Source organism: Diadema setosum, chromosome 1, assembly GCF_964275005.1.
Source record: "Diadema setosum chromosome 1, eeDiaSeto1, whole genome shotgun sequence".
NCBI lineage: Eukaryota > Metazoa > Echinodermata > Echinoidea > Diadematoida > Diadematidae > Diadema > Diadema setosum.
This window is the reverse complement of record NC_092685.1, coordinates 51,752,326-51,767,391: the sequence shown is the minus strand read 5'-3', so window position 1 is coordinate 51,767,391 and position 15,066 is coordinate 51,752,326. Positions and strand designations below refer to the sequence as shown.

The window sequence follows — 15,066 nt, the reverse complement described above, 5'->3', positions numbered from 1 at the left end:
AGCTTGACATGGCATGATGTATCTTTGTGTTCTGTGATATCGTGACATCTATCTCAGTATTCTTGATCAAGAGATTGTAGAGTAGAATTCAGTGTGGTTCCACTACATTGTTAATTGTGTGTTTAGTGTTGACATGACCCTTTGCATTTTTCCTTCCTTTGGAAGTTATTTCAGTACACTGACAGATTTTCCAGTCAAAGGTTCCAAAGGATGTATTTCAGTAGATAAGATGCAATCTGGATGTGTGCTGTAGGGTGCTGAACGTATTTGTGTTCTAAATTTTATATCCAGTTCAAGGTTTGTCAGTTGAAATAGTGTCATAAGTCTCACACTTCTGTATGTAATAGCATCAACTTTCAATGGGAAGGTATATTGCCATGTGGAGTATTATTGTACATGCTGTAAGTCTGGCACAGTTTTCTCGCTGTTTTGTAGTTTAGATTTTTGCTTATGACTTGGATTTAAGAGGCAGCAGAAATTTGATAGCAGGTGAAACGACAAGGGGGAGATACCAGAGAGAATAGTCATCGGATTGAGATTTAGTCAGAGGAAGCGAGAAAAGCTGCCATGGAAGAGGGAAGCTGTCATCACCCTTGCCTTCCAAGAGAGATGGAATGTAGGTAACGGAGATTGGCTGAGGATCTATGGCAACAGGAGTGTAAAGCTTTAGGGGATGGTTCTCATTGGTTAGTAAGGTAGAAGACAGTCATGCCCTATCCTCCAAATAGTGCAGTATGCCATGGGCGAGATAGTCAACTTTGGTGGGAGAAATTAATTAGATATGCCCCCGTTTCCTTTCTCCCTCTTCCTCCTCCATCCAGGGCTATGAGCAGGAGATGCAGCTACGTGAGGTGAGTCGTAGTAAGCTGCAGAGGAAAGGACTCCAGCTCATGGCCTCCAAACCCAGCCTGGTGGAGGAGGTAGGTGCCAAACTGGGGGCTCTCAACCAACAGTGGCAAGCCCTTCAGCAGCACATTGCACCAAGCCCACTCCTGGCACGCAAGTCTAGCAGCACAAGGTGAGTGCTGAGGGGAGAATACTCAATGTGTTGCCCTAATGACGATATCTCACTTTTCCTTTTTATACACATGTAATTTTATCACTTTTAAATTCAATGCAAAAAAATAAAAGTTAAAAAAAAATTTCCAATCCTTCTCAGGTATTAATTTCCCTCTTGTTATTTCAAACTGAGTATCATGAGTATCATTAAATAACTTTTAGAAGGGTTATCAAATTGAATACAAAAATGAATTCAGAGCAATTCATGAATCACAAGGAATACTGGTAGTACAGAATGATAGGTCCATAGAGAAAATGTTTCCAGTTTCATGTTTACATAAAAACATTAATAGATGATTAGATGTTCATCTTCAGTCATAGTTACAGTTTTATAAATGTATGTTCAAACTGTTTCAGAATAGTGCAATCATGAAATGTCAATAGACTTTAATATGTAAGTCATATATTATTGGTTATGTAAGTGACATCAGATTTAGATCATATTTTTGAGCATAAGGAAATTGCAGTAAATGTTGTAACACTTGTTATAGCTTGTGATTGCTTGTGCTTGTGATTGCTTGTGCTAATGCCCCTCTAGTAGTAATAATGTTATGACTTGATCACTTATGTGACGGCAGTCTTTTAGTCTAGGATTAGAAAAAAAAGTCTAGGATTAGAAAAAAAGTCTTTGTAGAGTAAAATGGCCAAAGATAATGTCAGGGCTGAGTAGTTGATTGACGAAATTGCGTCTTTAAGGTCCTTGTGCTCTTACAAGCAAATATTTATGATGTGTGCTTGATAGAAATGCTATTTAATTGGTTGTGACTGTCTGCTATTTACCAGGAGCCCAAATGCCTTCAGTAGTTCTGAGCAGGCCATGAGTATGGCCATTGAGGTGGACGAGGCTATTGGTCAGCTCAAGACATGGCTGACCCACATCGAGGGCAGACTGTTTGAGACTGAGGGCAGTGAGGCTCCACAACTTTACCAGCTGGAAAACAGACTCCAATCCTTAGAGGTCAGTCTGTGCATACCACATTGTGAAATTAAATGCACACATGTTAAGGAAAGGATGAAAAGACCCTCTTGTAGAGCCACTGTGTGCAATTTCGTAGAGTGATTTTGATTGATTGATTGATTGATTTTATTTTATTTTTGAATTTCTTTTTCATACATTAATGAAAGACACAGTCAACTGAACGAACTAATTGATCATTTTTTTTTACATTGATTTGATTTGATTCTTTGTTAGATTCTTATCAAACATTTACATTATCCATCATTGTAATCTGCTGTATATTAACCTTCCTGTGTTTGATATTTCAATAGGATCCATTAATCAGCATGATATGATAATGATACCGTGGTCTCCATACATTGAGTATGTGAGTAAATGCTGTCTCAAACTATAGAGATATAATCACTTGTTTGGCCGTGACGAAGCTATTAGCCTAAAGAATGCTAATTTAAAAGAGTGGTAGAAAAAATGATAAATATAATCATCATATTGTTCATCATGGCAAATCATATGTCAGCCAGGTAGGAATTCAATTGATCATCATACAATTCTAATGTGGATGATCCTGGTGAGCTAATTGAATATCCATGTTTAACATATGTTAGGAAGTAGAGAATTCATTAAATAAAAAAAAGCAAAAAACACCCATTAAAGTTACAACGTCTCTGCTCAAACATCCAATGTAAGTAGTTATCATGTGATTCTCACAAAATATGCAGATAAGCAAAGTTGCTGTTGGCAAAACTCTGTGCCAATTGTATTTTCAGAGCATCTTTTTAAGGCAATTTAGTGATTACGATGATAATGATGTACCCATATGTGTGTTGATGTGTTTGACACTCATGATCCTAGCACTTAGCTTCTCATTTCCTGGTAATTAAAATTTTATTTACAGGACAAAAAAGAGATTCATATGTGTGTATTCAAAGGGCAGTGCACTTTCAACCATTTTGATCAAACTTAGTCAGTTTCTTGATGATTTCATTGCTTAAACCAAAACCTTACAAATGCTATGTATGCTTTTATGAACATATATGTGACCGTGCACCTCAAAACGAACATAAAGTCGCACACACTGATTTTGGGTGAGGACTGAAAATAAGTGAAATGGGTCAACCTAGTCGAACTTGACTTTTTCATATTTTCTGAAAGAGCGGGTCTTCTTTTACATTATGCTAAAATTTGGTATCATAAAACGGGCAGGAAAGTGTGTTTTTTAGCAGCTTATCTCGAACATTTTTGGTAGAATAGTGTGATTAGGTGTGTCTTTAGAATCCCTTTTTCATTTCTGAAAAACCTTGTCCACACTCTTCACTTTCAACTCTAATAACTTTTGAAAGGATAGTGCTGCTGCTTTGAAAGTTGGCATTAATTATGGACAGAATGTGTTAATGAGGTATGCTTAATTTCATTTTAATCTGATAATCCCTTCATTGTTATTACTCTGGTGGTTTACTTCCTGTTTTTTGTCCCATTCATTGCACAGCCAGCACGGTTTGGTAACGATTAAGCGCTTGAATAGACACTGTACTTCAGAGCCTCTTTTCTCAGTTCGCACTTTTCCTGAGTTTGTGCTTTCTTTCCAATATTTAGTTAGGTTAGGAGAGTCCGTTTGATTTGAGTTGTACATCATTTTAAAGCTTTAGGTCTGCTCTTTCAGAATATGGTCTTAACTAAAAATTCATGTCTGGCGACTTTTTGTTTGTTTTGAGGTGCAAGGTCACATATGGCCCTGATATCGTAAGTTTGGGGTCCAAACATCTTTGGAGAACTTTTTTTTTTGAAGCAGTGTTAAAATAAAGTGCTAGGAAAATGATGCTGACTTTGTGAATGTCTTTCCATTCCTCCACCACTAGGAGCTATGTGAGGAGATTGAGAGCCACAGTCAGGGGGTTGGAGTTGTGCTGGAGCTGTGTAGTCTACTCCAAGAGGACGATCTCTACCTTAGCTCTCACCAGAGGGAGCGGGAGACCCTGCAGCTCGGCGCCATCAACGTCGAAAGACGCTGGCAAAATGTCCGCATGCAATCCCAAGAAATCCTGGCACACACAAGGGAGAGAACGGAGTCCATGAAGGTATGACGCTGTTAATGCAGTTTACATTCCTCCAGTAAAAGTAGTTTCTTTTAATAACCATCGCTATGTTTTACTTTAATAGCTGTTGGCCAGTTTTACTAATATTTTCACATTTTATGCATGACTACATAGCATAAGTTGTTCCTGTTGTCGTAGCAACAAATAATTAGTCTGTTGACATTCTGGACACTTTTATCAGCTTTCTAGATTTCATTCTTGACTCAGAATCTATGTCATGATGTTTGCTTATAAACTGATTGATGATTAGCAATTGTTGGTATGGTACGTGTTGAAAGTGACCTCCATCATAATTCTGTTCTTAGAACTGACATTTAGAGAAACACATGTAATAGTAAAGGCAGATTGATAGCATTTTTCAAAAATTTAAACAGTTCACTTTTATTGATACTTTTTTTACAGGTCTGGTTTGTGCATGACTTTTTTTGTTCATCAAAATTTTATGCTGGTAGTCATAATCTGTGAGGCCCACAGAATATTAAGACATGTATCAGTTGAGGTCCTCACAGAACTTTACTAATGAGGGCGCCCTGTCATGAAAGCAGATGAGATTAGTTGGAAAGATCAGCTTTAGTATAATGATAGAGGTCATAATCATTTATCAATGCCCTTATGCTTTGCTTGATCAAACAGCTGTGAAATGCTTTAAGTACCTATAAAGTGCATTTAGTTCTTCCTTTGCTATTATAGAATTTTGTCTGTATTTACTCACTGGAAGGTGATATCCTCTAGATTTTTATGTAAACAGTCCAGTCTTGACTGTTGATCCGAAACAAAATGATTATGATTTTTCTCATTTCATTTTACATGTAGAAAAAAAGTGGAGAGCATCTTGTGAGTGCCTGTTGCAAGAATTTGTTCAGAATTTCAAGTAGCTTAAAAGACAAGACCAATATGTACATATGTATAAATGCTAAATGTGTGGAACTACCAGGAAAAAGCCTGTACAACAATGTCAAAAATTAATATACAGCTTCTAGGATTGTATTATTCTTGTAGCTGTCCTGAAAACTATTTGAGCTAGAACCACTTTACATTGGATTATTTAGATCTATTCCTGTGCTGCCAACTCCTAAAAACCACTTAAGCTCATCAGAAATATTTTTTTTTTCTTCAAGCCCTTTGTTGCATAATCTGATCAAATTGTAAAGAAGGACAGTAAATTCACTCACATGTACAAGCTGGTTGCTAATTATATTGTAATTATTCAAACCAACACTGCAGAATGCTGTAATAAAAAAAAAAAACACACAGTTTTATGGATTGATATTATGAATAGTTATGTATTCCATTAAGTCCTTCTGGCTGAGTATATGAAAATACATTGTGGCAAAGGAAAGAGGAAATCCTGGTTAATCCTGGCTTTGTATGTGGTCGGGGGGGGGGGGGGGGAGAGGGAGGGGGGCTCTTTTATGACATCTGACTTGAATAGGGTAGACATCTGGTCTCTTGTTAGTGAGCTTTAGGAGAATACCATGGTCGAACTGATCATTTCATGGGCAACAGAGGGTTCCCCTGTCCAGCACAAATCCCTGTTGTGTTCCAAACTTGACTGCCTACTCCAGGAAACACTGATAGAATACTGTTAAACCTAGTTAGTTTGATGTATTCATTATTATCAAATATGCCTGTGATGTTGTGTCATTCTTTGACTGACAATAGTACTCTATTCACATAGTCTTATACAGTTTGTCTGTGTCACACCCAGGAAGCTGTGTTTAAACATGCTCCTTTAATCAATTTTATGGACCAGTATGTGTGTCATTATACCCTTTTGAACACCTCTTCCTTCTTTATACATAGAAAAATACACATCCCTTTTCATTCTTTTCTCTCTTGTAATAAAGTTGTAATCACTCTGACATGATTCCTTTGCTATTTCTAGATTTCCTGTGGGGATGATTTTGAAGGATTTCTAGTCCTATGGAGGACTGCCACTGCTAATCACTTAAAGGGAAATCATGTTTTGACATTTTTGAACAAGTTCTTATCATGGGCACACCATGAGCTATATGTAAATTAGATTATAAGAGCTGATGCTGGCAGCATTTCTTGACTAGGCAGCAACTATTGCTAATATGAGCGTATAATAATTGGTTTGAAGTTTACTTCTATGACTCTTGCTTGGGAATCCCAGGAATATGTAATTTGAGATGTGAGGCAACAAAACCAAAAACACCGAAGGAAGTGTGATGAAATATGATATTAAAGCATGCTTGAATAGTGAAACTCAAATTTCCCTGTTCTGTGCTATATCTCTTTTTCATTGCATAGACAGGACTGCAGTATTTGAATGAGTATATATGAAATGTATCATCTTATGTTGCACAGGTTGCAGTATCTGGAAATATGTCAGATGAAGAGCAGAGGCCTCAGACACCGGATCTGCCCTTCATCATGGAAGAAAGTTTGGAAGAGATTAGTGTTGAAGAGCCCAGTCTGCCGAGTTGGATTCCTACAGAAAAGTGCAATGACCCCAGTCCACCAATATTTTGCCCATCTGGAGCCAAAGATGACGATGTTGTCGATGGCTATGGCAACCGGACCCATGATCATGGCCGGAGCATTGAGTATGAGGACATTCTGATCGCGAGGGAAGCTTTCTCAGAGAATGACGCATTCAGCATTAGTGATGCTTCAGAGGTGTCAGCAGAAGACTTTGCATTTGATGATCACCTTCCACTGAAGTATGAGGAGGAAGAAGAGGAGGGCGAGCTTGATGATGACTTGGCCTTGCCGCTGAGTGAGACACCAGACATCATGGAGCTGACAGATGAGATGCTGGATGCCTACCTCCAGCTGGAAGAGGAGCGCATCCAGGAGGTGGAGGCAGAAATGGCCGAGGAGGAGAAGACATCCAAGGCTGCTGAAGCTCTGGAGTTCTGGTCCATGTCACCCAGGGAAGACCACATGCTGAAAGCAGAGGAGCTGGATAGGATGCGGGCTGCCCTCAGGCAGGTGCAGGCTGAGAGGGGAATTGAGGAGGAGGAAGATGGAGAGAATTCTGGAGAAGAGAGGATGTCCCTGGAAATGATGTGCAATGCTTACGCCCAAGCCATCTCCAGTATAGAGGAGCACCATGGCCGCTTGGGATCTGTCGGGTCAGACTTCTTGTCTGAGGAGGCAGAAGAAGCCCTGGAGTGTCTGGCATCGGATGATGACATCGGAGATGAATATGATGGTGATCTGGATGACGACTGCTTCTTGGTTGAGGACTCTGTCCATGATGTTGCTCTTCCAGATTGTGTCTTCATGGAAGAGACCCAAGAATTCAATGATGATTATGCTGGATGGATGATTGGGTCAATGGAAGATGTTGCTGAATGTCCAGATTCATTAGAAATGGACTACATGAACACCCCTGATAGGTCTGAGAGCAGCAAGCAAACTGATAGCAGTCTGGGTGGAGAGGAGGAAGAGGAGGAGGAGAAGAATGAAACTATTGATGATCTCCCGGAACTCTGCCCAGAGGACTCCATTTTTGCTTCCGCAGATTATGAGTCTTCATCGGTAGCGTCATCACCTCTGCTGTCTACTTGGCCCCAGGACAGCCATCAGTTTAGCCCACCGATCTCTGAAGAGTCTTCAACCAACTCACTCTTCTCATCCCTCAGGAGTCTATCCTCAGCACCAGAGTTAGGAGCCTACCTCAAGTCCACCAACCTGATTCCATCCCTCGTCCATGTATCCACCGACGATTCTCTCAGTGAGGACAGACAAACTGAGAACAGCATTCCTGCCATCTCCCACCGAAGGAAGAGCCTGGGACAGAGAACACATTCCCAGTGGTCTAATGATGCCACTCAGAGGAAAGTTGAGGAGAAAGACAACCTACTGGAAATAACCGACATCAGTCTTACTCACATGTATGAATCTCTTGACTTTGTGACAGAACTGGTTCATCAAATTGCTCCAGAAGAAAAGAGCAGAAGTCACAATAAAAAATCACGTTTTGATAGTTTCACAGAAGCAGTCAGGGAAGCAAAATTCTCAACCCCCCACCAACTTTCTGACAGTTTTGATATTGTTTCTAGCATTGTACGCAAGATGGTTCCAACCGACGATGATCAGTTGACCTCAGTGGAGGAATCAACCACAGCCAGCGAACAAACACATGCCAATCAGGAAGTGAACTATTACAGCCAATCAGAGGATTCAGCTGAGCTTAGCTTGCAGGAAGTGGAGAACTGCAGCGCCATTACATTGAGTGATTCACTCTCTAACGACCATTCACTGTGGAACACTTGTACTGGTAGTTTCAATTTCACGTGGCCTGCCAATACTACGGCACACTGTGATAGTTGTGAGTGCAAGGAACTTGCTAGTATACAGGCTGCAGTGAAACACACCTTGTCCAAGGCATTGCAGGAAGACGACCAAGCCATGGAACGAAGCAAGAAGTCAAAGAAACACAAGCGAAACAAGCGAAAGTCGGGATCCACCTCCACTGAGTCCTCAGCCCAAAATGACGGAACAGAGGGGAGTGTTACGGGCAGTTGTGACACTGGATTCCACTCCTTGATGAGCGTGGATGATGAGAAATCCAGCATGGATGCAAGTAAAATCACTGAAATAGACAGCCCATGCACTGTTGTAGATGAGAATGATGAATCAGCGAACAAGTCTGGCTACATGAGCTACATTTCACAGTTGGCTGAGGCATGCTCTGAGGGAAATCTGGAGCAGTACCTGAGTAGCAAGAAACACAAGCAGTGCTACCTGTGGTCAGTACCACCTGCTGCCAAAGACACCCCAGAGGAGCTGGCCCTGAAGGCTGACATCGCAGACCTGGAAGAAACGGTCAGTGATCTTCTGATGCCCACTGAGGAGCTAGAGTCCAAGTGGGACCTCAACTCTCAGGCCTCCAATGACACTGATCAGCTCATGGAGGCCACTAGCCAACTGGTGGAAGAAATGAAGAGTGGTGGGAACCTGGACGTCGACGACCTCAGGGAAGACCAGGTAGGCTGCTGGAAGGACGTCATCGTCCTGTGGATGGACAAGAATGGGAAGATGAGAGATACAGAGACGCAGGGCTGCACTCCAATCACCATCTCACCTGATTACTTGCACTCTGAAGATGGCCACATGACCCCAATCATAGAGGTAAGTTTATTGGTTCTGTGGAGAACAAGATTTGTCATTTTATCCTTTACATGTGGGAATACATAGATACACATGCATATAAACATACATGTATCTTCATAGTGAACATTTAGTACATCCTTTCCAGAACATGAGACTCAAGAGTGTATACATAGTACAGCTATGTTGTCATACAACAGTATATTTATACTGTGAAGTACAGCGCTCATGTTATGACAAGATTTGTCATTTAGCCATTGGTAGTTTGGAGAAAAATGGTGCATGTGAATATTTTTTGCTCCACTGAATAGATTCATGGGCAGGGATAGCATTTATAGTAACAACAGTAAAAACAAATTTATTTATTTCTGCTCTCTTTGATCTATTTTAACTAATAACTCATTACATAAAAAATATATGTAAGTAAAGTAGGGTAAAACAAGTAATTTTAATTTGCATGATATTTTTGTGAGAAGCCAAGATTCCCAAAATTAAATGCATGCAAAAGTTCTTGTCTACACTATCATGTATGGAATGCTAGTGGCAATTCGCAAAAATTTCATGTAAAAAAAATAGGCCATTGGCTCCAATTCGCTAAAAATTTCATGTCTCAAATATTTCTGGTTTTACAGTAATTTTTTTTTTTCTGCATTCAAAGGAGGACATCATTTTGTCATAAATACATCTAACTCCATACTCTTCATGAATGCAATATCAGAAAGACTTCACAACACCAGTTACAGGTACTTTGAATTTAGATAAAAGAGTATCATCTGATTTATACATTGCTTACACAGATATCTCACTGTGCAACCAGTATAGCAAAAGTAATTTGCTCAAAAGATGCATTCAATGTTTCAATGCAGGACTACTCAGAATTTATTGGAATCATCATAGCATCCCCTGCTGTATTCAAACAGGTGTTTGATTTTTATCTCATTTCCAATTTCCTCCATTTATTCTCCTAACCAGGAAATCACATCATTGACGGAGCCAGGCACCCAGCAGGAAGCGGTCTCCTGGTATACCAGACCCAGCCGTGGGGAGTTTGGTCCACCAGCGACGGATGAGACAGATGCCCCTCCCTCTGCCCAGCGGAGGCACGTGGCCGAGACTGTGAGGCCTGTGACCTATGTGAAGGATGCATGTGAGCAGTACGAGATGCCCATAGCGCAGAGTAAGTCGGTTTTGAGACGGTCGTTGGGTGTGGCTTTTACAATCCATCTGCTCCTCTTCTTGTGCATCATCCTCATCATTGTACTGCCCTCTGTAGTTGTCCATACCAATGGTGACTGCCACTTCTACCTGACGGACAACCTTATGCTTGACTCTTCCAGATGGGGTCCAGTTAAAAACTATGTCCATGGTTCACCGCCGTTGTAGGACTTTGCAATGCTTTGTGGGTCAGTAGACTCACTGGACAGTCAGAAATCAATCCTATTGATCTGTTTGGCTTGGATGTGTAGATCCTTGTCATAATATGTATTAGAAAAAAAGGCAAAAATTGTTGGCATCATAACTGGATGTAGCCAATGAAATGTTTTTGGAGTACATTTGAATATGTTTTCCCCACTTCAGAGCTGTGACGTATGACAGGGATCTACACATCCATTCCAAGAACAGACAAATAGCATATGCCTCCAGCTTCTTAATGGAAGGTAACTGCTGCATACTCTATAATATTGGTCACCTTCCATTAAACTGGAGCTGTGTCTTACTTACAGGTTTATATTAAGCATGGACCATCATTCTGTGTACTTAATATGTCTCAGCTTTCCCAAGCCTGCATCTTATTTAGCATGACTGATTTGTGAATATCATGCTCTTCATTTTGCTGCAATCTTTGAGCTTGTCACTGGACGCCTTGCCAAACATAATTCTTAGATTGCCATGAAAATAAATGTATTGTGGATTGATTTATTGCAGCTTTTGATTAATCCATATTATCTGACAACTCGTACAAAAAGGCACAAATGAAAGCTTCTTTTATGTTCAGAATTTATGAAGTCCTTAGCTGTGTCTGAAGGACAATGTAATGTGACCAGCTGCTGCTTTTCTTTTTTTCAAAATATGCTGTTGACTGCCAGGTGTATGGAATGCTACAATGCAATGGCAGAGGAAAAGTCTCTTGTTTTATTGGATTTTTTTTTTTTTTGGCCTTGCAAAATTTCTCTTCCATTGCCATAATTCTGGAGGAAAAAGATTGAAACAAAGACAGTGCCAAATCACCTTGTTCACTGAAAGAGTTTTTGATATTCTTGTAGCGCCAATGGTACGTGTAAATGACAAGTTGAAGAGAAAAGAGTTGTAAGGCTTTGTAATTTCTCCTTGCATGTCAAAGTTAAAAAAAATAAGCCATGTGGGCTGCATAATATTTAGTTGTTGATTTAAAAGCAACTTGAAAAAGGAAGCAGTCTGCAATATGAAACCTTTCTACCAGTCTACAGTGACTGTATAACATTGTATTTGACTTTCTCTGTATTTTGTGTAGCAATACCAGCACAATGTGTGAATGTAAACTCCTTTTAAGTTATTTGAGCTAAAAAGTGATGGTATGTGATGTGTTCTGTAATTATCAGTGGTCTATGTGTAGAAGTCTGTGTGTCTTTTATAATCCATTTGTGGCATGGATGGCAAGTTCACATATGTTCTGTATATTTAATGGCTGATTGTAAGAACCGAGCTGGACGTAGATATTCCTCTGGTGATATTTCATTGTCTTTATCTCTTTACTTATCTTTAGTTACTACCTTCTGCCATGATTGATGTTCTCCTGTATGCAAGTGAAATGTGTATGCTGATCCTGTTGTAAATAGTGCTTGTACATACTGTAATCACATTGTAAATCATTGAACAATGGTAATGTACCATTTTGTACAAATGTATACAGCTGTGTAATTATACCAAGAATGTAAATATGATACATTTGGATGAATTATGTCTGTTTACGATCTGTGTGTGTGCAAGTATGCATTGCTTTTACTATGCCATGTGTAACAGGTGACTGATCGTCATGTGTTTTTATCTTTTTTTTTTTTTTTTGCTAGACAAATAGGTTGCTTTAAGCATGTGTGTGTGTGTGTGTGTGTGTGTGTGTGTGTGTGTCTGTCTGTATGTGTGTGATGCTGTATTGGGATGCAATATATTTCTTGCCTTTCATCATGTTATTGCCATTTTCTTTTTTTGTTCCCAGTAAATTTGGTTAGCTTTCTTAATGTGTCTGCAAAGGACGGGCAATACAGGAAGTACACTACCCAGACTGTAGAAAACCAAGCTCTACATGTTCTCAGTGCAGGACATGTTTGCTACTGTTTGGGGGAAGGAAAACAAGGCAGTTTTTCTAAAATATTTTCTTATCAAATCTGATTTCAAACTAAAATGATGCCTAAACTTACAGCTAAAGTTTAAACTATGTTACATGTAACTGTTTCCTAGCATGTCAGCATTGAATGAGACAAGTCAGTAGTTCAGTAAAGCTCCAAGTTTGCAATTGGCTTGAAACTAGATATACTAGGATGCTTTGTATTATTCCAACTCTCTCTGTAGCTCTTGGGAAATTGTGTCAAAGGGTAAATGAGCCAAGTGGTTGTTTTTGTCAAGTTGAAGTCTCAACTGAACCAGTCTTTATGTAAGTTATGTTCTAGAGAAATATTTCCTTAGTGTTAACTTCATGCATAAACAATGGAAGGGGAGCAAACCTAAGCAAGACTTGTAGATGTTGGATACTATGTAGAAAGATATACAATGCATACAGTTTTTGTATATCATATTACCCACACATATGACCTAAAAGAGTGATAAAAGATTATGGCTTTGCCAGTAGAATTTTGCAGATCTGTTATCATGATTATGCCCCCCCCCCCCACCCTGTCTTAGGTCGATAAAAGCTAGGGTTAGAGGTTAGAGTGGTCATTTCCTGTCTCGGCCATGCTGATGATTTGAGATAACACGGATCCTACTTCCTGGTCTTTCTTTCACGAGGAAACAACCAATTTTTGTTATTCCTTCTCTGAGAGCAGCGAATTGTCCTTTTACTTTTATCAAACTTGTGTTTGACTTGGCAAGTGTTGCAAGACTTGTTTTTGTAGCAATCCATTTGCTTTCTCTTCAAGAGATGAAAGATTATACCCTCCAGACTTTTCTTGGATGTGTCATTCATTTTCAGCATTTTTGTTAGGTTATTAATTTAACTGTTATTGTGTTAGTTGCTTTATTATTATTATCATTATCATCATTTTTATTATTATTATTATTATCATAATTATTATTATTATTATTATTATTATTATTATTATTATTATTATTATTATTATTATTATTATTATTGTCATTATTATTATCATTATTATTATTATTATTATTATTATTATCATTATTATTATTATTATTATTATTATTATTATTATTATTATTATTATTATTATTATTATTATTATTATTATTATTATTATTATCATTATTATTATTATTATTATTATTCCCATTCCCATTCCCTTCTATATTCATTTTCTTTTCTTCATGTCCTTCCTCAACTAGTACCTGTCCTACTAGCTTCCTGTTTCACACATCCTGTACCTCCACTACCTGTGTGCATCCGGTGCAGCCTCTCTCTCTCTCTCTCTCTCCTCTCCCAGCCCTCCCCCACCCCCATCCCTCCCCCACCCCCATCCCTTCCCAACCTACAATCTATCTTTGTAATGTCTTGTGTCTGCTGTCTGTCATCTTAACTTGCTCATTGTGTTTTAAATGCTTTCCATTCCGTGGCAATAAATTTCACTGTAATACCTATCCTGCTGAGTCCTTGTTCCTCAACTTTTGTCTGTACCTGATGAGGGTGTGTATATCTCACTGGTGAAAGAGTTGTGCACACTGGCTTAGCATCTTTTTCTTTATACTTCTTTCCTTTGTTTCTTTCTTCCTGTTTCCTCAGATCTTTCCTTACTCATTTGCTATGTTTTCTCCTTTCTCTTTGCTATCTGTTCCTCCTTAACATATAGCTTTCATTCTTTGTGCTAGATTCTTTTCATTTCTTCATTTTAGTTTCTCTTATCCTTTGTCAGCATCTTGTGCTAGTGTTCAAACAGGCAGTTTTAGTTATATGGTTGTTACATCATTCTATGTGCAGTACATTTTTTAGAAGCAGTCTGCTACTTTGAATATGCATCATCATTATTTGGTTTGGTCCTTTTCTTCTTCTTTTTTTCTATCTAGCCTCCCCCATTCCTCCTAAATCATTGATACTGTCTTTTCATTACCCACCTAGATAACTTTTTGTCTATTTGTTTTTGGTCCAAGTCATATTACCACTGGACTATCCCTGCACACTTTACATCTTATGTTACATACTTCCCTTCATCCTTTTCTGCTCATGTGTAGGCCTATACTTTTATGACTCCTTAGCAACACATGCAACTTTCACTTTCACAGCAGTGATAAGGTCAGTGATAGTGAAATAAGATTGATATCAGACTTCTGTGTAAACATTCACATTAACTCAAAAGAATTTCCTCATAGACAGTTCCTGCCCTGCTTCCTCTCAGACACTGGTATCATGCTCATATAACACCATCACTACAGCATTTCCTTGTATTCAGTATTCACCAGTAGCCTTCATTATAATGCTGTTCAGCTAATGCTCATATTAATGTAATGCTGATCTTAGTGTAATGCTCATATTAATGTAATGCCGATATTAGTGTAATACATCAATGTAATGCTTGTAATTAGTATTAGTGCAATATTCATATATTAATCTAATCCTTATTTACTGCTTATATTCTAATATCATGTTAATGTTGAGTAAGGCTAGCAGACTGCTTCCTGCATAATGTACAGTCACATTTACATTAAACACTGGTTGATTTCTGATGT

General features: G+C 38.8%; 1 protein-coding gene across 1 annotated transcript in view; it reads left to right on the top strand.

Moving 5' to 3' along the window:
• LOC140232058 (uncharacterized) overlaps nucleotides 1–11,535 on the top strand; it is a 39,571-nt gene extending 28,036 nt beyond the window's left edge. Inside the window, exons 6-10 of the mRNA XM_072312213.1 lie at nucleotides 822–1,018; nucleotides 1,843–2,017; nucleotides 3,874–4,092; nucleotides 6,442–9,216; nucleotides 10,168–11,535. Of these exons, the coding sequence (XP_072168314.1) occupies nucleotides 822–1,018; nucleotides 1,843–2,017; nucleotides 3,874–4,092; nucleotides 6,442–9,216; nucleotides 10,168–10,578 (3,777 nt within the window). The 3' untranslated portion in view covers nucleotides 10,579–11,535. The remainder of the gene's footprint in view (nucleotides 1–821; nucleotides 1,019–1,842; nucleotides 2,018–3,873; nucleotides 4,093–6,441; nucleotides 9,217–10,167) is intronic.
• The last annotated feature ends 3,531 nt before the right edge of the window (nucleotides 11,536–15,066 follow it).